The sequence below is a fragment of the Ovis canadensis genome, chromosome 5 (genome assembly GCF_042477335.2).
Source record: "Ovis canadensis isolate MfBH-ARS-UI-01 breed Bighorn chromosome 5, ARS-UI_OviCan_v2, whole genome shotgun sequence".
Classification (NCBI taxonomy): Eukaryota; Metazoa; Chordata; class Mammalia; order Artiodactyla; family Bovidae; genus Ovis; species Ovis canadensis.
This window is the reverse complement of record NC_091249.1, coordinates 41704087-41731199: the sequence shown is the minus strand read 5'-3', so window position 1 is coordinate 41731199 and position 27113 is coordinate 41704087. Positions and strand designations below refer to the sequence as shown.

Here is a 27113-nt window from a genome sequence, read left to right as displayed (position 1 = left end):
GGCCATCTTTACTACTTAGGCATAGACTGTGCATAGAGTTAGGCATAGACTTTGCTCTAGGATTCTAAGAAACACAGCAAGGGTGTTTACCAGCCTCTAAATATTACAAGGGCTGGAGCTGCAAACCCTGAGTCCTTCCTGTTCCACCTGCCATGTGACCAAGTATAGTATTTAACCACCTATAATGTAAAACACTTCATGAAGCCTTATTTAAAGCAATATTGTGGTGATTTTTTTCTATAAAAAAGCTCAAAACAGTAAGCAAAACCAGAAAATTTTAATAACCATTCCTAACGTCTGCCTTTGAGAGAAAGAGAGAGATAAAGAAAGATACCTTCAAATAAGCTATCTGAAGCTTTTCCTAAATGCACACCAAGCAGTCCCCCTACGTGGGTAGGGGATCTGGGACAGGGTATTTTGGGAAAGGAATAAAATTAAGTACTCTTCAGGTGATCCAGATGTAAAGCTCTGATTAAGAAACAATGCTTTTGATTAAAGGGTTCAGGAATTTTGGATACCGGATCAAATATTATTTATATTTCAATATAAACCCAAAAGCCAGTAAGATGAAAATCATGTTCACCTTTCAGTTGGAAACTATAAACACTGCCAACTACCATCAAAATGGCACAAGAAAAACATTTTTAATAATCTTGGAGAAATATTTTTCTACACCAGTACAAAACCCAGAGTCCACAAAAGGAAATGAATTTAAATATAAACCTAACTACACAATTTAAGACATTTACACAGGAAGTAAAAAAAAAAAGCATAACCAGGATCAGAAGACAAATGAAGGAATGAGGGAAAAATTATAAGCACATGAAAAAATATTTGTAAAACACAAAGTATATTTAACTAATAAAACACTGAAATACTTGAAAGTTAGTCAGAGGTTATAAACTGCTAACATGTAGGAGATACAATCTCATATATGAAAAGGGCAAACTTTAAAAAGGGCCTTCTCTCTGATTATCATAGATCAGAGCCAAAGAATTAGAATTCAGAGCATTAAACTGTAGAAATATATGTATTTCATGTTCCATCATTGGTGGGAATGTATCTGATGAAATCAAGTTGGGGGACAATTCTGAAACACATTCAAAGTAAGATTCACCAGAGCCTTTTGTAACTGAAAAAAGATTAGAAAACACCAATGCTATTAGCAGAGGATCAGTTAAATAAATTATGGAATCAAAGGGAGCAAGGGAACATATGATACCCAACACATACAGTGATGTGAAAAGAGCAAGGTACAGATCTGTTTCTTTACTATGCTCTGATCTTATAAGGAGATGAGATATATAAATATACATGCTTGAACATACGGAGACTATTTCAAGAAAGACATACAAAACTGTTCCAAGTAGTTGACTCTGGGGAGTAGGTCTAAGGGGGAAGTAAAACTTACTTTCCATTATATAATATTTGCATACAGCTTAACAATTTATATACTGCTTTTCAAATTTTGAGTCAAATTTTAAAAGTATTTTAATAAATACAACTAGTTTGTCAGGGTGCTAGATCAGTCTCCAGAGTAGCAGGACAGTTAAGCACCCAAGGAGCATGCAAGAAGGCCCACGTGATGTAAGGGAAAAAAATTAGAATTTCTAATTATACCACGACCATTTTAAATTTCTGTTGTAATTTGAGTAATGATAAACTACTTAATCACCAATTCAGTGGACATGAGCTTGAGCAAACGCTTGGAGATGGTGAAGGACAGGGAAGCCTGGCGTGCTGCAGTCCATGGGGTGGAGGAGAGTCGGACATGACTTGGTGATTGAACAACAAACTACTTAATCCAATAGGGTACACGCATGCCTGTGTGCGTGTGTGTATACACACACAACTAGAGACATCCATTAAATATCTACTCTCTTTAATATGGTTTGAGGAAAAGTACCATTCTGTTTGCTCTCTGGGAAAAAACACTTTATGATCTTGCACCTGAAATCAATTGATAAAAATCACACAAGACAGCCCCCTCCATCTCCCTTAACCACTCAGAAACTACAATGAACTAAAAAAAAAAAAAAAAAAAAAAAAAACCTACTTGAGGAATAGAGAAGGAAGTTAAGCTTAGGGTAGGTCTCTAGACAATGAAAACCTAGCCTAAGTCACAGCCTGGCCCGCCCCTATTCAAACTTCTAATCCCCTCCCCATCTCTGAATCTTACTTGAATTCTTCATGGCTCCCTGGAGCCTGGCCTGACCCTTCCACTTGAATTTCACCTCCTTGCCCTCTCCCCTTTCCCTCATTCAGCTCCAACAACCTTGGTGTCTCCTGAACACACCCTCTCCTCCAGGGCTTGTACACCCGCTGTCCGGCTATGGCCTCAGTTCTCTCCCCAGGGAGTCAAATGGCCCCTCCTCCCTGGCTGTCGGGTCCCTACTCAAATGCAAACAAATACTAACTCTCCTTTCCCCACATCCCTCTACCACCTCTTGCTTGATTTTCACTTACAGCACTTAACACCAAGCAAAATATCTTTCTTTTTCCCCAAGAAACTTAGAATACAAGCGTCATGAGAGCAGAGATTTTGTAGCTGATCGCACCTCCAAGACTCAGGCTGTGTTTGGCAGGTCATCTGTGTTCAGAAACTACGTGCTGCATGAAGTAATGGATAAAGGGATGAATAAAAGAATTAACTGAGACCTATAGGGACCCCTTCCCCTTTCTAATATTTCTACTGTCAGAACACAAAACAGTCAAAGCTCTCTAAACTGTAGGAGGAAGCAGAGAATGGCTATCCGCAGTATCTGTATCAAAAAGAATCCCTTGACAGAGCAATAATATCCTGCACACATGACAAGAAATGAAAATTTGCTCTCATTTTTCCGCCACAAAACCTACCAACCACCCTCCCTCTGACATCTGTTCTCATTTTCTGACTTTCCTTCTATTACTATGGAGGACCTGTCCCACTCCAGAGGCCCACAGATGCACCCATACAACAGGTCTTCCCCAGCTCAACCCCGTGCCTCCTCCAGGACACCTTAACCCCTCTCTCTGGAATGATCACCTCTTCTCCCTCTCCTGTATTAGTCCCATCAGCATACAAACAAGTGTCCAACTTCAAAAACGGACAGACACACATTCCCTGATCTCAGATGCCCCTTATATAAAAGCTAAACTCATCAGCTTCTGTTTTTCTCTCACGGACTCCAGACTGTTACTCTTCTCATTCCCATCTCTCACCCAGGACTACTTGTCTCAAGATTGATCACCAACAGCTGTCATCCTTCCAGGTATAGGAGTCAATTCTGAGTCTCACCTTAACCTGAATTCTTGGCCTCATTGAACATATCTTGTTGCATCACGACTATACACTCTTCTTGCTAAAATTTCACTTGCTTTTCAGAAACATGAGACTGCCTTCCTCCTCAATGGAAGGCAGTGCTGGCTCCCTTCAATGTTCCGTGGCTTAGCCCTGAGCCCCTGTATTCTCCAACTATACTTTCTAGGTGACCTATTCCGGTCCCATGACTCTAAAGCCCATCTGTATTTCCACTGGTTGCAATCAAGGCCTCTACCACTCGCCATCCAATTTGAGTATGATCCCTTGGCAGCCATGGGGTATATCAGAAGTCCCAAATCCTGACTGCACCCACCCCAAAATCCTAGTTGTTACCCTTAATTCTCATCCTCTCACCACTCATTACTTTAGGCAATGTGAACAGCAACACCACAAAGAAATCCACCCTCTCTTGCTGGGGCCAACGAAAAAGTCTTGTAAACTCACTTCCCTATTTCTCTCTACAGTCACCTCTCCACACAGCAGTCAAGGGCAAGTTTTTAAAAACAAACCAAATTATATCATTCTCTGCATAAAGGTTTCTCATCTCATTCAAACTAAAATCCAAACTCTTTGCAAAGTCCTACAAGGCCCTCCATGCTCTGACCTGTGCCTAACTCCCAACCCAATATGACATGGTCTGCCCAGAATATGGTTCATGTGTACTATCTGGGTGGATTTAACAGCATGCGTAGTCAACCAAGAGATTAGGAAACACATCCAGAAAAAAAAGTGCAAATATCCAATCAATCAGAAGAACAGGCTTTGATATCCCTCCAGTTAGCCCAGTTCTCTCTCTCCCATCTCAGGTTCACATCCAACACAGCTCCCCACCCTGTAACTAGGCTTCAAAATCATACCTTCGCTGCACTTCATGTTCATGTCTTACGCCCAGTTCCTCGTGTCAAAGTCTTAAAGAAATGTCAAGAGAAGAGGTCCTTCAACAAGTAGGCAAATCTTCTACTTTTTTTTTTCAGTGAATCTCTTCTCCACTGTGTCCTAAGATATGCCAGGGTTCCAACAGAAAAAATATACAACCGTGGGCTCTGTCAGTCCTGAAACCGTCTTCTTTTCCTAAGTCAAGCCTTCAGAGGAAATCAGAGACGAACCTGCCTGCACAGGGCTTCTCTGGTGGTCCAGATGATAAAGAATCTGCCTGCAATGCAGGAGACCCAGGTTTGATTCCTGGGTAGGGGAAGATTCCCTGGAGAAGGGAATGACAACCCACTTCAGTATTCTTGCCTGAGAATTCCAAAGACAGAGGAGCCTAGTGGGCTACAGTCCATGGGGTCACAAAGAGGCGGACATGACTGAGCGACTAACACCGCTTTCAGAAACTCTGGGAACTCTGGCCGCTGGTGAGTTGACAGGTACAACTGGTGAGTTCATTATCCATTATCTTTCTGACCTGACCTTAGAATTCTAGTAACCTTGACCCTGTGCAGCTGCCTTCATTGATCTTTTTCAGTAACACAGATTATTTCTATTATTTTTATTTTTCAAATCAAATTCATCAGGTAGAGTAGAAATGTGCCAAGAAAACACAACCTATATAAGTGAACACACATATAAAAACATATTAACACAAATGAGAAACAGAAAAGTATGGCATTTATGCTACTATCAAGTCTGACTCACCCCATAACCTAATGGTAGCATCAGTCCTTATCAGGTTCCAACTTGAAGCTCACTCCTTACATGAGTTAGCAAAGTCCCTTACAACATCCACGATGAAATCAAGACAAGAGGGGGAAAAAAGCCATGTCCGACTCTGCTTCAAACTCATCACTTACACACCTTGTTGTCAGCCTCAAATGTTAAGAAACATCTACAGAAGAGGTTCCCTCCAAAATCAACTTCACAAAAAAGTCAGCTTTGAAAGCCCCCCAGCCTCTCCTCCTACCAGAACGTCCCCACACTTGAGCTCCATTCATGGGCCTTTAAAAGTCTACTTACAGTGGTGACCGTCTTAAAATCACCTTAATCACTTATTCAGTAGGTTGCTGTAGGGCAAAGCTCTTGATAAATAGAGGAAAATTGGGCCCTAAGCAGACGAGGAGATATCAGAAGGTAAGAGAAAGATATATTTAAAATGAACATAGGCAAAGGAATCAGAGCAAAGACCATCTCTGCTTTAGGGTGGCTGGCCTTCTGTTTATCTTGCTCTCCCATGCTACCGATACTAATCTCAAAGATCTACACTTCACGTCTCCTCAGGAAGTGCCTTCTTTTGGCCTGTATATTACACAGGTTTTCCATGATCTGAAAATCACTAGCCCACACAGCTGGCCTTCTGCTTATCTTCCTTACCAGAAAAGGCAAGCTCCAGCTTGTTCTTCGTACCATTTTTAAATGCCGAGGGCTCAATAATCAAATATTAAAGCACTGGACACGTGGTAAATGTGACACATACAAATTTAACCCATCTCTCTACATTTTCTGAATACTGTGAAATCTGTTTATACAGACACACACACGTATGCATATATATTTCGGCATGTCTGCACTTCCTTGCCTAGTAGATCACTTTTCCACGAACCTCAGCCATTCTGCTTGAACCAAGCAGATCTTATCAATAGCCCCGTGGCCTAATGTTCTCCTGCCCCATGATACTTTTCTCTTCTTCCCTCTATGTCTTCTTCCAATTCTGGGCAATATAAATCAAGTCCACTCTAAAGCCCTACTAGCCAACAAATTTCAAAGCTAATTTACTGGACCAAGACACCAGCTCAGTGGTGTCTCAACTACAACAAAAGAAGGGGACTTCTCTATCCTTCTGTCCTTTAAGCTCTTATCTGTACAGGAAGCAGCCAGAAGAAGATCCTGAAAAGCTTTGAAAGCATCTGCTTAGATGATTGTACTCATGTCAGAGCAAGAGCTATTTAGAATAAATGATGCTGAAAAACAGGCTGGTCCTTCCATAGCACTAATCATTACCTAACCACCCGTTTCTGCAAGCTTACTCCCTCTTTGAGCTTCACAGCTTCAGTGATAGAAGAATGGGCTGGCCCAGGCCTCGGAGAGCACCACAGTGAGGGAGCACTCGCCAAGGTCTGAGCAAGACTGTTTATTTCCCGAATGCTTGATGAGGTCATTGGCCACACTTTTTAACCAACAGGGGATGACAGGAAAGTGATATCTTCTTAGCACACTTGAGAAGAAACCTATTTTGAGCCCAGGAAAGGCCAAACACACACATAGTAGGAAACACTTGAAAGATAACATACTAAATCACTAAACATTAAAAATTACTTCTCTTCTTGATCCCAACTGTTCTTGCTGACTGGTATAATAACTTCTTCAAATTTTTCCTTGATTGTATATACAGACATATATGTGTGTAGGTGTGTGTTTATAAACGTGTAACATACAAATATGCTATATTTAGTGACTGGCTCCTCCCTCTCTTTTGTTGCTTAGTTGTTATTTCCCGCACTCCCCCAAAGGGTACTTTGAAATCTTTCCAGTTTTTACAATTAAACCTAACCATCTGGACTAAAATCTTCACATTCACTAAATTAGTCACAGATTTTGTGGGTAAGCTGAGAAAGTAAATGCTATGCTCAGTGCTAGGATTTAAACCACATCTACCACAGCAAAACACTCTCTCTCCAATAATCTCTCCAATTATGCACGCACATCCAGGCTCAGATAACATGGAGACAACTAGAGCTCGTTGCACAGAATATTTGTACAGTGAGTATTACTCTTCAGATTCCTGAGTTTTATAAACAGGCCAAAACGCAATTCTTCAAAAACCCTGAAGAATATACTTTACAGACAAAAGATAAATAGATGTATTTTTACTCCACCATTTAACTTCCTGCTACACTAGCGCTGACAAGATCTTCACCAAATTCAGAGGCGATTTGAGGCGATCTGTACTGTGTGTTGAACACCAGTGAAAATGTGATTTGAAAACACTGGACATTTTCTAGATTTTTTCAAGTATGTTGTCTACAATCTCTTCAGATTTCACTCTCTGTGTCAGAAAGGAAAATTTAATGCGTTTAAGTTTTCAGCTGAAATGTAACAATGGCAAGTGATTTTTGTGTCATCAGCCTGTCACGGGTAAAGGATGGTAGATGGTACAGAACTTCATCTACCTAAAGGTGAACAGGAATATCCACAGCTGTGCTAACGCCAGGTAAGTAGAAAACACTGGCTTTTACAAGGATATAAGGTACATGAATTTATAGGAGGCTTATGGATTCATATGCTAGCCTTTCAAAGGCGACATTAAGCCTTTAATGTGAGCTATAATAGAAAGTACTAGACTTTTGTGTAAGCAGGTTTATAAAAATCATTTCCAGAGCATCTTAAAAAGGTTAGCGTGTTTCCTTTCACATTTTATATGGGCAACAAAAAGCATCCAATTAAAACAGTATGCAGAACAGGTTAGAGAGAAGGAAACAGACACGAGCAGACCTTGCTGGCAGGAAGCTCAGCACCACTTCCCTGCGCTGAATGTACATGCAAACACAAACTAAACTCACTGAAATACATGGTATGTTTAGACTAAGTGCTTTTTAAAATCCTCAGAAACATCCACATTGTGGAGGCACTAACAATCTGGGGTAGGGAAGGGGTGGGGGAGACTTTCCTTCCAGGAGGAATTAAAATAGCAAAGAGATTTCAATCTTGCAAAGCCTCTAAGCTGTGATAAATATTAACATGAGCGATGCTTTTTTATCTTTGCTCTTTTGTTTTGGTTTCCTAAGTAAACCTAGGTTGAGCACAGATATCAGTCAAATGACACCCAAAGAAATGAAACTTAGGTGGGCATTTGCAGGGATTTACCACCTCTTTAGTAAAACATGACTTTTGGGGCATGATTTTTTAAAAAAATTTACACAAGTTTAGTCTACTTCGTGACTATGACAGCGCTAAATTTTATAAGATTTAAAAATCTGAAGTTTTACAGCACAGGGAACTATATTCAACATTCTAAGATAAACCATAATGAAAAAGATTATGGAAAAGTGTGTGTGTGTGTGTGTGTGTGTGTGTGTGTGTGTATGTATATGTATAACTGAGCCACTTGTCTATAGAGCAGAAATTAACACTATATATAAACTATATTTGAATGAAATAAATTTTTTTTAAAGTTCGAAAAATTGTATTGGATGCTCACAGAAATAAAATCCAGTCTCTTTCTTCACTAACATAGAAAATGTTAATAGAAAAACATCAGGAATGAACAACCGCATATTTAAAAGTCATTAGCTTGACAAGGATAAAAATACTTACACCTAACTCTTTATACTTCTCTGCTTCCCTATTTCTATAACCCTGCTGCTGCTCACCAACCCTCTCAAAAGAAAATTTGTAAAATGAAGCTATCAGCTATGATTTACTCAAAAATCAAGCCATTTCAAAAGGATCATACCAAAATAAAGGTATTATAACTTAGAAAGGATAAAAACAAAACAAGATCATGGTAAGCCAATTTAACATACTTGAGACTTTATCAAATCTGCATCAAGTAACAAGTAATTTTAATGTTACAGAAGGAATGAGCTTTTTCATGGCCAGACAGCATACAAAGATATCATGTAGAAACAATACTTGTAAGTAACCAGAGTTATCATTAGGGTGACAGTTTATACACAAAAGAACACTTTGAGATAAAGGGTTTCACTTCCAAGATTAATGTTAAAATAAGAAACAGTGAACTGGGGAGTGTTCAAAATGATACTTCTAGAAAACAGCACTTTACCAGTGATTTCCTTAAGCCCACTGTCCACAAATGGATTAGAAGGAATACAACTACAATGGGATAAATGCCATGATTTCTGGTCTTTACTGTTTAATATAATCTGTTGTTGTTTGCTGTTCAGTGCTAAGTTTTTGCAACCCCAAGGACTGCAGCCTGCCAGGCTCCTCTGTCCATAGGATTTCCCAGTCAAAAATATCTAGCCCTAAAAAAATTAAAGAATACAGAAAGAACGGAAAAGACAACCTGAAATTCTGGTTGCCAGGCAACCCCTCTGCTATACCACTTCACTGCCCTGGCTGGAAAGTTTCTCTCTACTCAGTACCATGTGCTGTGCTGTGCTTAGTTGCTCAGTCATATCCGACTCTTTGGGACCCCATGGATTGTAGGCTGCCAGGCTTCTCTGTTCATGAGGATTTTCCAGGCAAGAATACTCGAGTGGGTTGCCATGCCCCCCTCCAGGGTATCTTCCCAACCCAGGGACGGAAACCAGGTCTCCCGCATTTCAGGTGGATTCTTTATAGTCTGAGCCACCAGGGAAGCATTCCGTACCATGGTCACTAACTAATGAAATAGTAGGAAATTTCTGTAGAGCCCCCATTATTCAAGAGAATGTATTGCTGATGGCCATTTTAACAAAGGCTCTCCACCAACCACTACCTTTCCCACTCACCTTCTTCCCACTTTTTACTCCCTACCTCTACCACCACTATCATCAATCCATCTCATCTGAACAGGAAATTCAGCAACAGCCAGTGCACCCCTCCCAGCTGAAAGAACTTGAAGTTTTTAGTTTCCTGATCAGGCAGCAAAAAAGTGACAAACTGTCTCGGCCTTCCTCCCCTCTCTCTTTGTATCTTAAGAAGTACACTTGGCTGAGCAGTTCTCACCATTCACTGATTCAGTCTTTTGTGAAAAACAAGGGTAAAAACAGCTAAGCATGATCACAAAACAGAACACTGGGCACTCAATTCCTATATCTTACAGCCTCATTCTTTTACCTCCTGGTCCATAGGATTTGGTGACTGAATAAATCTTAATCTGTAAACAAATGGTTTGCTCTACAATTAAACCATTCATTCCCTTTTTTTTTTTTTTTTAAACTGCTTGGCTGCTACCCAACCCAGAGACTTCTAGGTTCTTCCATTATTTAGTGATCCCAATGGTTAAAAGGCAATAAGCTCATTTGGAGTTTATAAAACTATGCACCGTCAACAAAAACACGCAATGTTTCCAAGACGCACAGTGGCTTCTACACACACAATGGGGAGCTGTGTGTAGTCTCCCCCCAAACAAAAATGCCCAGCCCCAATTAAGCGCCCTGGGGGCCTTCAAAGCAGTTATGCTAAGTTGCAAATACAGCAAGATCCACTTGAACTCCAATGGTCTTGTATGCTTTTCCTCCCAAGGTAGGGAAAAGGCTGGGGCAGACCAACCTCATTAAAGGGTAATTAGTGAACCCCAGGACTTGAGGGGCTAGCACAATCGTGCCCATTGTAAGCATTTCACCATGGGGCCACTCTTTTCTCTTTTTCTTTTTTTTAAACCCAGGAGGTCTCTACAATCTGAAAGGACCACATTTTAAATTTTTAAGGATTTAATCTGGCTCTTTTTTTCTGCTCCCAATCTTAGAGTAAAAAGAAAGGAAGCAAAACAAAGAGTGTTCCTACTTCTTTTGTGGAATTCCAGCATAGCTCAAAGTTTTTCAATAAAATAACTTGAATAATTCATATTCTACATACAATAAATAATTTAAGTTTACTTTTAAACAGTGAAATAAATGCTCTACCTCCTGGTTATAGAGATTGAAAACAACACATTAAAAAAAGAAGGACATTATAAATCAATCAATACAGGGCTTTTATAATTACATGTGACAATGTAGTGGAAAAAAATTGATCTATTTACATGTGAAGGTGTTATTTAAAAACTAATACAGAGTAATGTGATCAACATAACCACTTTACCATCAATAAAATTCTTCACACCTCTTTAAAACCATCATTACTGTTGATATCAATCTGCCAAGATGCTGAAGCCTGAACACTACTATAAAATGCACCAGTAAATGTGGCTGTTTACACTCTTTAAGACTACCACCTTTCTGCAAATACTAAACCTGAGATCCCAGTGCCTCGCTACTAAAATTCACAGGAGAAAGTAGTCTTCTAGGCAAGCAATAAAGCTGAATTTGAACTTCTCAGCAACCAAGATGTAAACAATTCTAATATTTACATATTATATGTAATATAATGGATGGATCAGTGTCTTTGTTTAAAAAAATCACAACAAGAAACACTAAAAAGGAGGAAAGAGTTTGGAGTAAGTGACTTCCCTCAGAGTAGAACCACTCCCACACCCAGCATTGGAAACACTTCCTTGCAGTGGATTATGTAGGATTAGGGGTACTACCGTCACAAGAAGCCATCGACTATGCCCACCGCAGGCCATCAGGTCCAACAGCTTCCAGAAGGTGTGCTCAGGATCTGGGCACAAACTGGGGGGAGAATGTCAGTGCCCACAGTGACGTCTTTAACCCTGCCCTTGTATTTGTTAAGCCCAATTAATCACCTAATTTATTTATTTTTTGAGTATCAAATTTTAAAAATGTTACAGTGTTTAACAAATCTTTTGTGTTTTTACCGAATATTACATTATAGAGATGATATACTTAGAAGCAAATTTGTGTGTATTTGTGTTCTGTTAAAACATTGCATCAGGAGGTACCCTTCATTAAAACCTGGACAAACATCCTTTTTATGTTTATTTTAGAAATATAAAATTGACTTGTGTTAACTTAAACATACACAAGTATATTTTAAGAAATCTTCAAAAAGGTGGAAAAAGCTTATTATGAGATGGTGGAGGGACCCCACCGTGGTTATTGTGCTTCTTTAAAAAAAAAACAATCTGTGTACAGAAGGCTTCGAGGGGGGAAAAATGCAAATCCTGGAAGTCATTCCCAACAGTTGGAAACTCTGCCTCTTCAAGTAAATCCAAGGGCTCAAAAAATAAATATTCAAGAGCATTAATTTGTTTCTAGATGTGTGCGTGCAAGTAAAACAGCAGTCATAATGTGGAAATTTCAGTCACATTTTGCAACTAATTGGAAGCAGATTAGAATTCCGCCCCAGGGGAACGTTGTCAAACTAGAAGCAAATGAAGAAAGAGGTGAAGGCGTCGTGAAGAGCTGACAGATTTACAGCGCTCAGGGCTATAAACGGGTCCAAGCTGGGAAAGAGGGCGCGGCCCGGCGGCGCGCCCCCGACACGGCCCCCACCACTCCCACCGTCGGGAGCGCGCAGCCCGGCCACGCCCCCAAGGGCCTTGGGACCTCCATCTGCTCCCCCAGAGAAAACAATAAACCAGGCCTTCCTGAGAAATCCGTGGTCCTGATAAGACAGAAAACCTGCAGGCTGATAAACTCAGGAAAGAAGGGCAAACGTCAGAGGGAGAGAAGGGTTGTTTTTTTTTTTTTTTAAACCAGTGGGGGAGGGGAGCGAAAAAGCAAGCAGATTGTGGAGGATAATACAGCCACGGAGTAATGGAAACAGCTGCTCGCTTTCTACTTCAGTGTCTGGCATCTGCTGCGGCATCATGGGAAAGGCTGGTGAAGGATTTGGGCAAGGAATGTAAATGGAGACAATTGGCCAAATGGAGTTTGATGCGGAAAAGCTCAATTGCTCTGTCTTCAAATCATGTTGTTCCCTTCGGGGAGCAGAAACCAACAATATGACTGAACTCACATTCCACTTTCAAAGCAGTTGAAAGGTTTGGGAATGTGAACCGCTCTTCAACCAGTTACTTCAGATGTGAAACAATATAAAGACATAAAGCCTCGTTGTTGGAACAGCCTCCATTTGTCAAAGTGCGCGGTAGCTCGTCTTCTACTATCTTCATGGAAAAGTTAAATCAGAGTCCATTTTTCCCTATGGACTCCACTTTGAGAAAGATGTTTCTTAAATCACCGCTGCTTGCTTACTTCTGAACTGGCTCAAGAGACAGTTTCTACTTGTGGTGCCTTATTTTCCCCTTGGCTGCAAAGATTCAGTTCTAATTTCATTTCCATCACAAAAGAATTTGCAAAGAAGGAAAATGAAGAAACACGTAACTGAAGTGCAGCTGTGCTAGTCATAAGCTTATAATAAAGCACAGATTTGATAGCATTATCCATGTACTGTGGTGAACCACACACAAATAAACAGTTCTCCATGAAGAATGAAAACCCGAGGCTTCTGCCTTTCCAATTCAAACATTATTGTTGCTTTTAACATGAGCCATCCATAAATCAGCTGAGGAGGTGAAAGGAAATCCAAAAGTAATCTGGTCTGGCTAGGCACACTTTGTTAAAAAATAATAATAATAATAACAATAAGAGATGCTTTCCAATTCATCCTGATGATGTTCTCAGTGAATGGATAAAACCATAAAATCCAGGCATGGAAACAAATAGTACTTTTATGCCAAGTGAATTCAAACACATGGTAGGTATAGCAACCAAAAAAAGTACAGCCTTTCAGTAAGGGGAAAGCGTGTAACCTACCAAGGACGGCTTAAGGACCTTTGAACCTGCAGTGCCTAATGCAAAAGACAGAAAGGATCTAAAGCAGCCGGAGGACCATATGTGCTTTCCTGAGAAACCAAACCAGGAGTTTTCCTTAATCAAAAGGACACACAGTGACTTCTAGGAGTTCCTGAAAGTGTGACCAATTGGAATTTGGCCCTCTGTTGCTAATTGAAGCATATAAAAGAGTCCATTTCTTAAAACACACTACACTTTTTTTGTTTTTAATTCACTGCCACATGACAAAAACCAGAATCAAGTTGACTGGTAGAAGATCAGTGCAACCAAAGACCAAGCTATTATTTCAAACTGTCAGGGGAAAGCAGTAAAATTGCTACCAGGTCTCCTTAAGTTACCCTTCAATAAAAAGAAGCCATCAGGGAAATAAGAGGAAAAGAAAACACATCAAAACCTTAAAAGTCCCTTTAAGTAAAATTATACGTCTGTGGCACCATGCCATCTGTTCTCTGGTTAACATAATAAGCCAATTCCATGACCTAAATATCTGCTTTCTAAAATCATTATGTATAACACAAAATATAATCAATATATTTTTAAACTGTAAAAGCTGCCTTTTATGGCATTATTGAAATATGCCTAAATGTCCCCATAGGCACGTTTTTCTTAAGGTGCTAGTGAGAATAAGAATTCCCAGGAGTTGCAAAAAGCCAGTGGTTGAGCTAGAACAGTCACAGTGAATAATAAAAAACTTGGCTGGGAGGTAGGGATGAGAAAGAAGAAAGAGTAGCTTTGAAAAATCAACAGCAGTGTCTATTCATCACTTCCATCCCATTTGTTTGAGCACCCTTCCCTTTGAGTTCTCTATTACAACCAAAATATATATTATTAAATTTTCATTTAGCGTCACAGGATGGAATGGGGTCGGGGGAGGTGGGGTCAGGGGGTTCTTTCTGAGTACCAGATAAGATCCATGTGGTTTAGGGGGTCACTAACCTATCAAAATATAAGAAGTATTTGCTTTGTAATCTCTTCAGTTCTTCAGACAAAAGCCATAATCTATTTCAATACTTTTTCAAAGGTTATGTCTAACCAAACTTTAGCAGGTATGCAGAACTCAATTCTAGGAACAAGGTGCCAATCTCCCTGTCTTGGGTATCCTTTATACACCCCAAAACAACATTACAAACAGCCCAACTGATGATTAATCTACTATGAATTATTTAACAACCCTTCATTCAGTTGCAAAGGCTTTGTTCCCACTGCAAAACCTTTAAGGTTGAATTAAAAAGAACTTGTAACAGACAGCAAGTCACTAAAGAAACATCATCTGTAAGAGAGACATGGATGGATATATAGAGGGGCCAATTAATTTGTAGCAGAGTGGAACAGAAAAATCAACTGTGACTTTTTTGGAAAGAATAAAGCCCACAGTAACTAAAAACTCCCAATCCACTCCCAATCCAACAGCTGTATATGAAATTATAACATTTCTATACACATGTCTATGAAATAAATACCAGTCACAGGGTACCAGTCTGATCCCTCTAAGAGCCTGTAATGATGACTGAAGTCATTCTTGAGACAGAGATTTCACCTGTTCTCTTTCCCTGTAACTTTAAGTGTACAGATTAAGAGGGTATTACTATTTATTAACAATAGTACTAGTGAAGACGGATTATTTCTACTCTGCTGTTGCTAAGGATCTCTCAGTATTTCCTTAGTTCTGGTTTCTATGTTCTACAAGAATGCAATACAAGTAACTTAGGAATCAACTGTTTAGTATTCAAGCAAAACCCTTGATGTTCAGATCACCGGCATGTTCAGAGTGCTGGCAATCAAAACTATGTTGTGCTACAGTAATTACTATGAAAAACTTCCAGTGCTTAATATTAAAGAATAGAATAACATGATCATTCCACCTCTTCTGCACGTCTAGAGTGTGTTCAACATGGCAATTATCTCCGTTCAAGAAGCAGAGAGTTTAAACTGCATTGAAACTCAATTATAGCCATGACTTTTTAAACACACACTTCAAAAGGCAGGTTTCATCACATTCAAATCACTGAGCAAAATCTCCCCAGCTCAGAAAAAACTAGATTTTATCCCTCTCCCACCAGACCTCTTCAAGAATAAAAATGATTTCTTTTTAGTTTTTGGACCCACTTCTTCCTTCATTTATTTAAGTAGGGGGATGACTGAGCCACGGTGAAAGACAGAGATCCCATCTGATAAAAGCATGGGCTGTGCAGCCCTCCCAAATGTCACTACCACACCACCTTGAACTGCCACCGTTCTTAAAGCCCAGATCACACACTTGTTAACAAAAAACACATTACTTTACTACTTTGAAGAATGCAAAGGAAGGAGGAGTGGTAGATTTATGATTTAAGTGTTCGCGGCTAAAATAGCTTTCCAATTATCAAGAGCCTCTTAGGAAGAACAGGAACGCACGTGTTAATGACGACAAGGAAGGAACCAGGGGTTCCTTCTCCACTTTGTCAGAACCCAGGCACATCCTCCCTGCAGCTTCACCATTAACATGTCTGTTTCCTGTCAGCCCACTCAGAGATAATGTCATTTATCTCAGGGAGGCACAAGCCCAGTCATTAGCTTCTATAAAAGACCTCAAACAAAGGCCGGATAATGTTTTACCCAGGGCTCTTACTAAAACCAGAACCCAGAAGCTTGGCGGTCTAAAAGTCAAGGACTCCAAAGTTATTGTCGGTAAAAGAATATTTTCCTCATGATCAACAATCCCAGACTAATAGTTCTGAACCAGAGTAAGGTCTATGGAGAGCAAATACTGGTTCAGGACACTACCACATACAATTAGATTAACCGATAATCGCTGACCAGAGCTAGCCTGGGAGAGCCTTTGCCCCTCTTGCCTCCAGGGGGAAAATTGACAGAATAATTCAGATACTGACTAAATAGTTAGATCTTTGAAGAACTGACCCCTCATTGTGATTGCCTGCAGGAACTGAATAACCATTATTAAAGTGCTCAATGGCTGGGCTTCTGGAAATCTTTTAAATAAAAGTGGAACTGGTTAAAATAAATGTAGGAACATGTGTTTTCACAGTGTTGCTCATATTACTGCAATTCTGAGTTTCTATGAAGTACCAGGTGAACTTTTTTTAAATTAAAAAAAAAAAACAGGCACACACAGGCACAGTCAAAATTGGAGCAAATCTCAGCCATTCAACCCATGTTTTTCATGCTGAAAATGAAGAACAGATGGTTCTTTCCATGTTGTTTGAATCTGGTTATTGAACACCTCTGTGGTTAGGGAGATTTCTGCTTAGCACTTTCGGCATACATTTCATTTACTAACTATAAAATGCTGCTTAGGAAAAATAAGTCTTTATAACACTCTAATTAAAACCATCTTGCAGCCAAGCAATTTTACTCGAAGAGCATTCTTAACCTCATGACATTTTGACAATCAATCCCTCTCGCCCACCCTCCCCTTCTTTTTACAGACTATTTGCAAAGTTATTAAAAGTTGGTAAACATTATTTATCTCTTTTAGCACAATCAGTTGTTGAGTTTTCTTTTTTTTACATCTCTCCAGCAAACCCAGCAGATTTCAGATACTATGCTCAGAACCCAGTGATGTGCCTGGCCATGCAAATATTCCAAGCTACCATGGGTTCTCACAGAAAACTTCCTTGGGGAAAGGGCAGCCCATCTCAAAAGCCCTGTCACCCTATGAGGAAGCCAATAAAAAGAAAGGAGCTGAATCAATGCTGATTGGGAGCTGCCCTTAGTTACCAACCTTTTTAACAGCTAAGTCCCTTATGTAGCTTTCCAAACAGTTTGCTGTCCAACAACAATGGACTTTGTTCTTTAATTATAGCAAGTGACCTTTCTGCCCTTTTATTTCACAGTAGATAAACTGTGCTCTCTAACTAGAATCTGTAGGGGCACTGTATTTGGGGGGAACCCTATCATTCACAAAACTCATTAATCAAAATATGTTCTTCAACTACTCACACTCAGACAACGTGCCAGAATTCCCTAGTGAAGTGTAAAAAGGCTTCTACAAGAGAATAAAATGAATGATATCCTTTATAGACAGGTCCATTTGTAGATACCACATGTAGGCTGTTAAGGACCAGTTTAATGAAAGCAGCACAATATTATTGAAATCATTCTCTTTGCTAAATGTACACTGAATAGTTAGAAGCCCAGACCCAAACATAAGATTTCCTGTGCTTTTAATGTGTATCTGAAATCTCAGCTGTTTTTAAGAATTCATCTACGTATTTTTTAATTTCTCAGTGATCAAATAAACCCATATACCATACTGAACTTTAGCCCAGCTGATTGCCTGTGTCTGATAAGTCAAAACTATAAGACAGTTAAGGACACATGCAGAAGAGCCTCAATGCAGGCTATTATGCTTCAAAAGAAAAGGAGGGGGCAGGTGGAGAAGCAGGTTTTAACAACCAAAACCCAACCTGTCAAATCTACTTATTCAGACACGTCACTGGTGGCTTAACCACAAAATGGGCTATAGAAATACAGCTCAAACATCTTAGAATTATGGCATGTTTTGATTTTGTTCACGTATTAAGGGAGTGGCGACTTTTACAACATACTTGTGGTTTCCACATAAAGGAGGAGAACGCTCATTGATTTAATTAGGTTTCATAAGGTCCAATTTATCATGTTTTACATGACTTTCTGTAGTGAAGAAACAGAATAAACAGACCAAAAATAGACATTTAAGCATGCTGTGAAAATTAACCGGTGACAGCAAGTCTTATGAATCTCCTGTGAACCATCCAACCAGGGAGGGGAAAAAAAAGCACATACACCACATTACAACCCCCTCTGGTTTTCACATTTGGCCCCTTCATGAGCCACATCCGACTGCTGAAAATTAATCATCTTCACTTTTGAGACACTTACTCTTCACAACCCAGATAATCAAACAAGGCTTTGAAATTAAAACATTGTACAAAAACATCAAAAAACCTTTCTCAAAGGATGCCTCAGTGTCCAAATTATCTTGTCAGGTAAAGCTTGTCCTACTAAATCTTTCCCTCCTCAAGAGGTCTCCTCCCAATTTAGAAATTATTTTCTAAATTGAAGTCAAATTTTACACAACCAAGAGTTCGTGGCATTGGAGTTGCTTCCCTGGGAATCATCTGTACAAGGCAGTGCCATTCCTGTGTGCCAAGGAGGAAACATTCTTAAGAAAAGTCCTCCTGGGGTGAGGTGGAGGTAGACAGGAAAGCCTGAAGGAACAAGCTTCCAGATCCTGGGTCAGCACTACAGGACTCAAGGCCCTGAGCGCCATCCCTGAAGGGTCGCTGTGCCCACACCAGCAGCTATGGTTGGCAGTGGTGTGAATCGAAATACAATATGCTTGCTCCCCTCCTCCACCCCAGACCTGTCATAACTTGTTTGCTCTTCATTTAGGTCATTCACATTATCACATTTATACTGCTCTGACTGAAGATGAGTTGCATGTGTATGAATAATTTAATTCTTTCATTTTTCATCCAGTTTCCTCTGTGACTGGAAAGTGAAAAGAACACAAAAAACTGGAGAACCAATACCATGCTCTAATCTCAGTTGCCATGACAGCAGCCTTTGAGATACTGAAATGTCCCGATTGCCAGCTAAACAAAATTGTTGAATGTGAACATTTGGCTGGAAGATTAAAAGGCTAAGGGGAATGCAAAAGGGCAGTACCTCCCACATTCCAGGCAGCAGTGAATCCAATCAAATGGCTCTGACTCCTTAACCACAGCCATTGTGAGCACTGGATTAGGGCAATTCATCTAGATAGTTAGAGCAGATTAGAACTGCAATTTGAAGACTATTGGCAACAAAAGTAAATGCACTACTGTACTAATAAGACTTCAGAATGCCCTTTAGCAGAAATCGTGTGAAACTCTACATTTCAGCATAAGAATCAAAACCTGAATTTAAAAAAAAAATGTATCATCAGTTCAAAATGCTGTCTGACCAGGGGCTTATGGATTAAAGAAGCAGGCATGCAGGAGGTTTTTTTGATTTTGGCATCATCTACACCTTAATGTACCTTCATCAACTTCTAAAACTATATAACCCCAAACTTCATTCCTGTACTCCTATTTAAATCTTGAACAGAAGAAAACAAAAAGATCTTAGACAGCGGTGAGTAATTGGACACAGGAATTGTCACCCTTAAATATTTCACAATTCTGACAATATGAGAAATAGCAAAAATTAAATTATTGAATAAGCATATATATCCAAACAATCATGCCACAAACCACATGATAGGCATTCTGCTTCCGCAAGGCACAATCTACAGCATTAAGAGTTAACTTTATAGAGTCACCACTTCTCCCCCAGCTCACTCTCAACCTGTTCAGTGGACTGAGTGCCTTCAGCTCTGGAACATTACTTAATGCACAGTAATTGCCAGAGCATTAAGTCCTAGGCCTCCAGCACTAAGCAGCACAACACTGGGGGCAATTTCTCAAAGGCAGTGTCTCACCAGACTTTCAGACAATGACAAAAGATGGGCAGAAGGGTCCAAATTACCTAAATCAACCCTCCCCATGCTCAGATGCAACACATATTTAGAGTATCTCTTGGCTGTTTTCACATTTCAGCACGCCAATCCACCAAATCAATTTCACTTTTCTTACCAACCTTTCAGCTCCCTGGTCAAGCTAGAAATCCAAGCGATAACACTCTTTAAATCTCTAGCTAAGAACTGGGCAAGGGAACAAGGAAAGAGCCCTGGCAGCCACCAAAACCATTCCATTCTTGCTACACAGTTATGAAACCAGCGACCCTAGGATACCAATGTTCCATTCAAGAACAATAACAGGACGATATCCTTTAACAGGATTTTTTGGAGAACATCAGGAGAAAATCAGTGTGTGGAGGCTGGAGTGTAAATTAGAATCCTAGACATACTTCTATGGGGAGGGAATGTGAACCCTGCACCTGAGGACACATTACCAAAAATACTAGGACGTGCACATTAAAACAGAAGACAGTTCTCCTTAGGGGAGAAACCAGGACAAGAGGTACATGGGTCCAGGAGCAGATTTTCTATTAAAAGCACATTGCAACTGGCTGACTGGCCAAGAGCCCTTGGGTAAGGCAAAACGTACTTAGAGCACTCAGACCCTCCCACCACCTGAGGACCCAAACGCTAGCACCAGAAGCAGCAGTAGCAGCAGAAGCAAGAGCTAAACACTGCACCCAAGTAAGCTATCCCAGACCAAACGTTCACAGAAAAGATGCACAGAAGAGAAATCTCACAACGAACCAGAAAGCACGAAGTGCAAGGCACATAGAGGCACATCCCCCCACCCCCGACTCCCACACAAATGCACACAAAGAGAAAAGTAGGAGATCTAAGAAGGCGACTTTATCCTACCTTCTCAGTTTTCAGTTTCTTGATTCGCCTGTGGCTCTCCTCCTCCTCCTCTTCCTTCTTTACCAACATAGAGTTTCCCATGAGCCCTGAATCCGGGGCACTTTTGCTAACTTCCCCGGCAGCCGTGACGCTGCCACTCCCAGTGCCCCCGCAGTGGAAGGGGCTCGCGCCACCTCCATTGCTCTTGGCCCCAAAGCCATAGAGGTGCCCCCCGGAAGGGGCCTGGCTGCCACCGCCATTCTGGTGGCCCTGAAGCAGGTCGTGCTTGTCCTTCCTGGATTTCCCCGCATCCTTATCCCGCTTGGCTCCTCGGCTGCTCTGGCTTTTACCTGGCTTCTCCTCTTTGCTTTTCCCGCAGGAGGCTGCCCCCGCGGTAGCAGCGGAGGTGCCAGTGCTGGTACTATTGCTGTTCGGGTTGCCGCCGCCGCCGCCGCCGCCGCCGCTCACACTTTGACCCAGCGCTGAATTCATGCCAGTTGCCTCTCCAGGGCGCCCTTGGACTTCCTGCCTCTTGCCAGTGCCGCTGATCTCGGGAATCCCATACAAGGCAGCAGAAGGCAGAGATTTATTAGCATCCTTAGAAGTTTTACTCCTTTTCACTTTTGATTTGCTGGTCTCTTTGTGTGAATTCCCCTGGGGAGCAGAGGGCTGAACAGAAGCAAATTTTAGGCCATCAGCTAAGGCTGCGGGAGCGCCGGCCCCACTGGAGGCCAGACCTCCACAATCCTTAGAGTTGCTGCTGCTAGTAGTGTTGGTGGAATTATTCATTTCAAATTTCTGTCTGTCCTTCTCCAAATCAGCGTCCAAATCAATTATTAAATTTCCAACCCCGATTTCCCAATCATCGCCACTGTCATAAGTATCAACCGTATTTGGATCCACACCTTTTCCTGCCGTAGAAATGTTCACTGACATCCTGAAGATGAGATCTCTAGAATAAAAATCCGATGAACTTTCCTTTGGAGATGAGGGGACATTCGTTTAGCTCCGCTGGGCTTTCTCTTAAAAAAAAAAAAAAGAAAAGTCTTCTAATCTTCCTCTTCTTTTTCCTGCCCCAGGTTTGGGTCCAGGGATTTTACACCCTTCAGTCCAGGTCCACCTTTTCCTGTGAAGGGGGAAAAGTCGAATATTTCTTGTCTGGGTGTTACCAGAATAAAAAACGATTAATATTGGGGAGTCAGTAAGGGGTACAGGGAAGGATGGTGAGGAAGGTGGCTCATGTATTGTCTCCACAGTCCAATATCAGGTTTAAAGAAAAATAACCAAACCCAAAAAACATACCCATGACAGTAAGCATCTTACAGTAGCTAAAAAAGACAAGCCCTTTATCAACGACACAAAGATAATCACTTTTAAAAGGCATTAAAATATCTTAAGGATCTGAGTGAAGTTCAGAAAGGTTTAAGGAAAAAAAAAAGAGAGTTTAGCTTTTTTTTCCCTAGCACATACACATGATAACAATCCCAGAAACACAGGCTGAACACTCAGACAAGAGGAAGGAACACGTTTTAAACACCCTTAAACATGTCCTAGATCTTGCAATTTAAAAGACCAGACCCTGGAAGTTCTCTGAGGCTAGTTTCAGAATGATGTTGCTAAATTTTCCTCATTTCTAATTTTATTACTTCTTTTTACAAATTGTCTGGGCAATCTGTTTTTTGTTCCCAGTAAGGAACAGAAAAAAACAACCAATACCCCCCCACACCCCATACACAAGCCCCCATCTCCTATCCTCTATTCCCCAACAGTTTATACAATGTTATACACACACGTCTTTAAGATCATTTCTCTATTTTAAAAAAGACAGTGCTAAATAAAAGGCTAAATATCTGCCTTTTGAGGAAAAAAAATTACATCTAAACAATTCTACCATATTCCTAGGTCACAGACTGGCTCAATCTGTTAAATATGGTGCTACTGACTGTACGGGAAACTGATTAAGACATACACTTTAAGTGATCTGCGCCAAGGTGGCCTCAATGACCGCAAATGAGTGTGTGTTTGACAAAGATCAGTTAAAACGGTTTTTAAAGGGATCAGCCCCTTTTTAACAGTTGATTGTCAAGGAAAAAAAAAATAAATATACATACACACACACACAGACATTGCTTACCTTTAATCCTTTATCATTTTTTAATTAGGCCAGCAAATCAAAATGCTTTTCCCACTCCACTCGGCAAACAAGCCTGTGCCTCATTTTACTTAAACACCAAATGATCAAGAAGGAACGAACCAAATAACACATCTCAGCCAGAATAATCACTCGATAACATTATTCCACCTCCCCACCCCCCCCTTTGGCAAACGGATCAGTCCTTTTCTCCTTAAAAAAAATGTGTCACTGTACAGCTGGAAGATAATGTTTCACATTCACAACAGAAGCACCAAAGGGTTTTTTTTCCTCTTAACAAGCATCGAGAATAATAGTTTTAAAAAAGAGAGCGCTTAGAGAAAAAAGTTTTCCCAACTTCTCATTCCGCCTTCAGTTCCAGACTTCAGAGTCACCGTGATCAGTAAGTAATGATCCCATGTAGCAAACCTACAGGCGTCCGCTAGTAACAAGACAGAATGTGCTAACATCGGGATAAATTAGTGAAAGGGAAGAAAGAATAAGGAGAAAGGACTGAAAATCTGGGCTGGATTCCGCCTGTTAGTCGGGAAGTGGCATTTTTCCGCCCGTCCTGACAGATTTGATTTCTTGAACTAACTTAAGAGGAAAGGAGGGGGGAAAGGGGTGGGGGAGAGAGAGGGACCGAGGGGAAGGAGGAAGAGGAGGAGGAAAGGGTGGGATGAGAAGCTGAACCAGAGGAGAAAAAGAAAGGTGTGGAGGGGGAGGGGAGCAGATGATTCAGTGAGCTGATAAACCAGTTAGAACAGCATTCGCTCGGGGCGGCGGGCGGCGGGGTGGGGAAAATAACGGCGTTTAAAATTGGTTCAGTCTTCGAAACCTGAAAGGATGTGATGTTTTCCTGTTTTATGTTGTTTTAAGAAAAAGGAACCGAGTTCCTAGTATAGTCCCCGAGGGGGGGAAAAAAATCCGCTGTCGCTCAAGCCAATCAGTCATGTGGTAATTCGATAATTAGAGTAAAAAAAAATTTTTTTTAAGGCGACCTTTTTCAGGACAGTTTTTCCCATTTATAGTCGCAGCAAACGGTGCGCCTCCTTTTTATTTTTCTCTCCTCCTCCTCCCTCACCCACCACCTCCTGTGTTTAGTCAGATGGCCCCGGAGCTTGGCTTAGTATTTTTAATTAGCTGGCGTTTGGAAGCTAAAAGCAGTAATGAATTGTTGATGGATTGGAAGTGGAGAGTCGCTTTGCTGGAAATGTCGGGGCTGGGAGAGGGGGATGGGCGAGTTAGCAACAACCAACCATCTAAAAGGAGCGATTTTGTTACAGTGCAAGCCTTTCACATCACGTGAGGATCAAGGGCTCAATTGGTTGTCGTGAGAACAAAAATGGTGACAAGCGTATCAAGAAAATACTGATCTGGTCTTTAAAAAAAACCTGAAGGTCTCTCCCCTCCCCCTGCACACACTCTTCTCCCCTCGCCTCGCCGCCTCCCCCCCACCCCACCCCCGCCCTTGCAGTGGGAGCAGCTACAAGTTATGAATGTGAAACATTTCTCGCAGATCTAGGCTCTCGGAAGTTCGGAAGGAGTGAAATGTAATGAGCACAAGAGCAAAGCAGATGTTTTAAAGAAACACCTTATAAACCTTTCCTCAACTTATCTCCAATTTGTCGGCTTTGCCAAGTGGCCAGGGATGGAGAAGACTAGTCGAGGGGGTAGGGCACCTCCACACTACTTGGATTTTAGGGAACCCCCCCCCCCTCATGTCTTAAACAAAGAAAAACATTTTACTAGCTCCAAGCCAGGTCCTGTAATAAACACACCATTGTTACTATTTGTGCGTTTGTTTGGGTTGGGTGGGGCATTTTTTCCCCCTTAATGGTGTTTTCGCAGCTTGCTTTTTTAAGGAGGTGGAAAATGGTAATTATAACCATTACATGTAGTGGGTGACTATTCCCTTGTTTAATATTAAATTATTGGGCACTGGATGTGACAAGAGACAGAAATCGGCTTGTTCTGCCCTTGCTCCCATTTTCCTGGCTCGGTTTTGAAGAGGGTCCTGCCCTGCTAGGACAGGAGAGGGAGAGGTGAGGTGCGCTACAGAATGGACACTGCAGATCAGGATTTGTAACTGTGTCACTTTATTCTCCTTGGGTGAGAGCCCCAAAGGTAATTTACTCTTAAGTTACCCCGAGTGCCCAGTCAAGCTTAATTTGTGTGAAGAAGTTACAAATGCTTCACCCTCCACTGAATAAAAATTCACCCTTCTTGGGTTGTTGTTCTCAATGCAAAAGCCAAACCCTGTAACTAGTTCCTCATTTCAATGCATAAAACTCGCACATTCCCCTGCATGAAGTCCCCGCTAAGTGCTATAGAGAGACACACCACGCAACCGTACTTACGGTCTGTATTGGATCGAGTTGACCTTTTCCTTCTAACTGCATTGAATGTGTTTGGTTGCAGCCGCTTTATTTTGGAAATTATAATCTCTTCAACAAATTTATTATTAAAGAAGATGGACCATCAAATGTCACAGACTGTCCTGTGTATTTTTTTTATAAAAGCAAAAATTAAAAGAAAAAAAAAGGAAAAGAAAAATCCCCCTGGTGCACACACACAAGCTTGTTCTGCAACACTGAAATCAGGACTGAAACACACACACACAGGGGGAGTGGAGCAAAAGGAGCTCTCAGCCTCTATACCTGAAAGGGACTTTTCTTTGTTCCCATTGCCCTTTCTCATCGGGCCAATCAGAGAGCAGCTTTTATGAAACTAGGCTCTCTCATTGGTTAGCTGCTTTCTCTTGGCTACTGTAGGGGGTTGAGATATACACACGTATAAAACACACACAGAGAGCGGGTGGGGGTGCGGTGGGGGGTGGTTGTGGAGACAAAGCGTTTTATTTTCCAACCAGATTGGGGTTGAGAAACCTCCTGCAGTAAGATGAAGAAGAAAAAAAAATGGTACGCCCGTTTCAATTACTACATCATTCACATAAAACACTTATTTATTAAATCTCAAACAGGCTGCGAGGAGAGGATGTCGGTAAATACAAGTTTGATTGTGTTATCTTGGGGGAAATAATGTATGTGATCGCTCGGTGGCACAGGGAAGCCAAATGAGCCACTAGCGCCTAGCGAGGAGAAAAGGGAGGCTGGCTGTGTGGAAATGACTGCGAGCGTTTTGCTGGCTTTCCTTCCGTGTTGCGAGGACTCGGCAGCGCGAACTCCCAAGACTGATTTTCTGTATTGCAGCTTCTGGCTTTCAACCCTCCCCCACCACTTTGCCCTTCTTCCAATTTTTTTTTTTTCTTTCCCTGTGTCTCTCATTTTACTCGCTGATTAAATAAGAAAAATCGATCTGGGGGTGAAGACACAGTGGTGGGGAAACAAGTAACCCTTTTGTTCCCAGGCTTCTGGTCCACAAGCAATGAAGTGTGAACACTAGCAACCATTTAACCACCACTACGTGAATGGTTCTTCCCTGGAATAGTAACAAAGCTTTCCCACCTGGTCCTAGGCAGCTCCAAAAAAATTAAAAATAAATAAGGTCCCAGCCAACCATATTAACACCTCAGGCCAGCCTCATTTTTTTAAAAATCGATTTGTGGGAGATAAATATACTAGGAAGATTAACCCCTTTAAACAGTCCCTGTGCCATTTTTAAGCCGAGGGATTGTCAGAGTTCCCCTTACTCCAAATATTTAACCCCCTCTTGGGGAGAGCCAGTGTCAAAGTCCTCAGAAGGCAACACCATGCGATTCACTGAGAATACGAAAATATTTTAGAATGTATTGTAGGACAAATGCCAACAACCAAGTTAATGGAACTCTGCGGTCACAGGACAAAAGAGGTTAATATGAAATAACAAGTTCAGTATTGTATATAACACTGAATATACTTAAGCGAATGTATTTATATATATCAAGCTTTTAAAGCACTTTTAGTTTTAATTTTTCATTGCTATTTTCTGTCACTTTTAGGAGCTGTAATATGGAAATTTTAAAGTCAAGGGTGACTTTTCAAATTTAATTGAAAGCGTCATGATCCTAAGTTTTAAAGATCCAGCACTACTAGGATTGTAATTTCTGCATGACAGTTAAAATTTAAG

The 27113-nt window shown here is 41.0% G+C and overlaps 1 protein-coding gene across 6 annotated transcripts in view; it reads right to left on the bottom strand.

The window, feature by feature from the left end:
• Positions 1-26542, bottom strand: part of ZNF608 (zinc finger protein 608) — a 108071-nt gene extending 81529 nt beyond the window's left edge. For 3 of the 6 annotated variants that reach the window (XR_011257251.1, XM_069591641.1, XM_069591644.1), the window contains exons 1-2: positions 23049-23640; positions 20936-22040 (exon numbers count right to left, since the gene is read on the bottom strand). Coding sequence is in view for 5 of the 6 variants with exons in the window: in XM_069591641.1 (XP_069447742.1) it covers positions 20936-21850 (915 nt within the window). In the remaining variant the exon portion in view is untranslated. Of the gene's footprint in view, positions 1-20935; positions 22974-23048; positions 23641-25405 lie in introns of those variants that run through there. The other 3 variants (XM_069591643.1, XM_069591645.1, XM_069591642.1) reach the window with 3 other exon arrangements.
• Between the last annotated feature and the right edge of the window lie 571 nt (positions 26543-27113).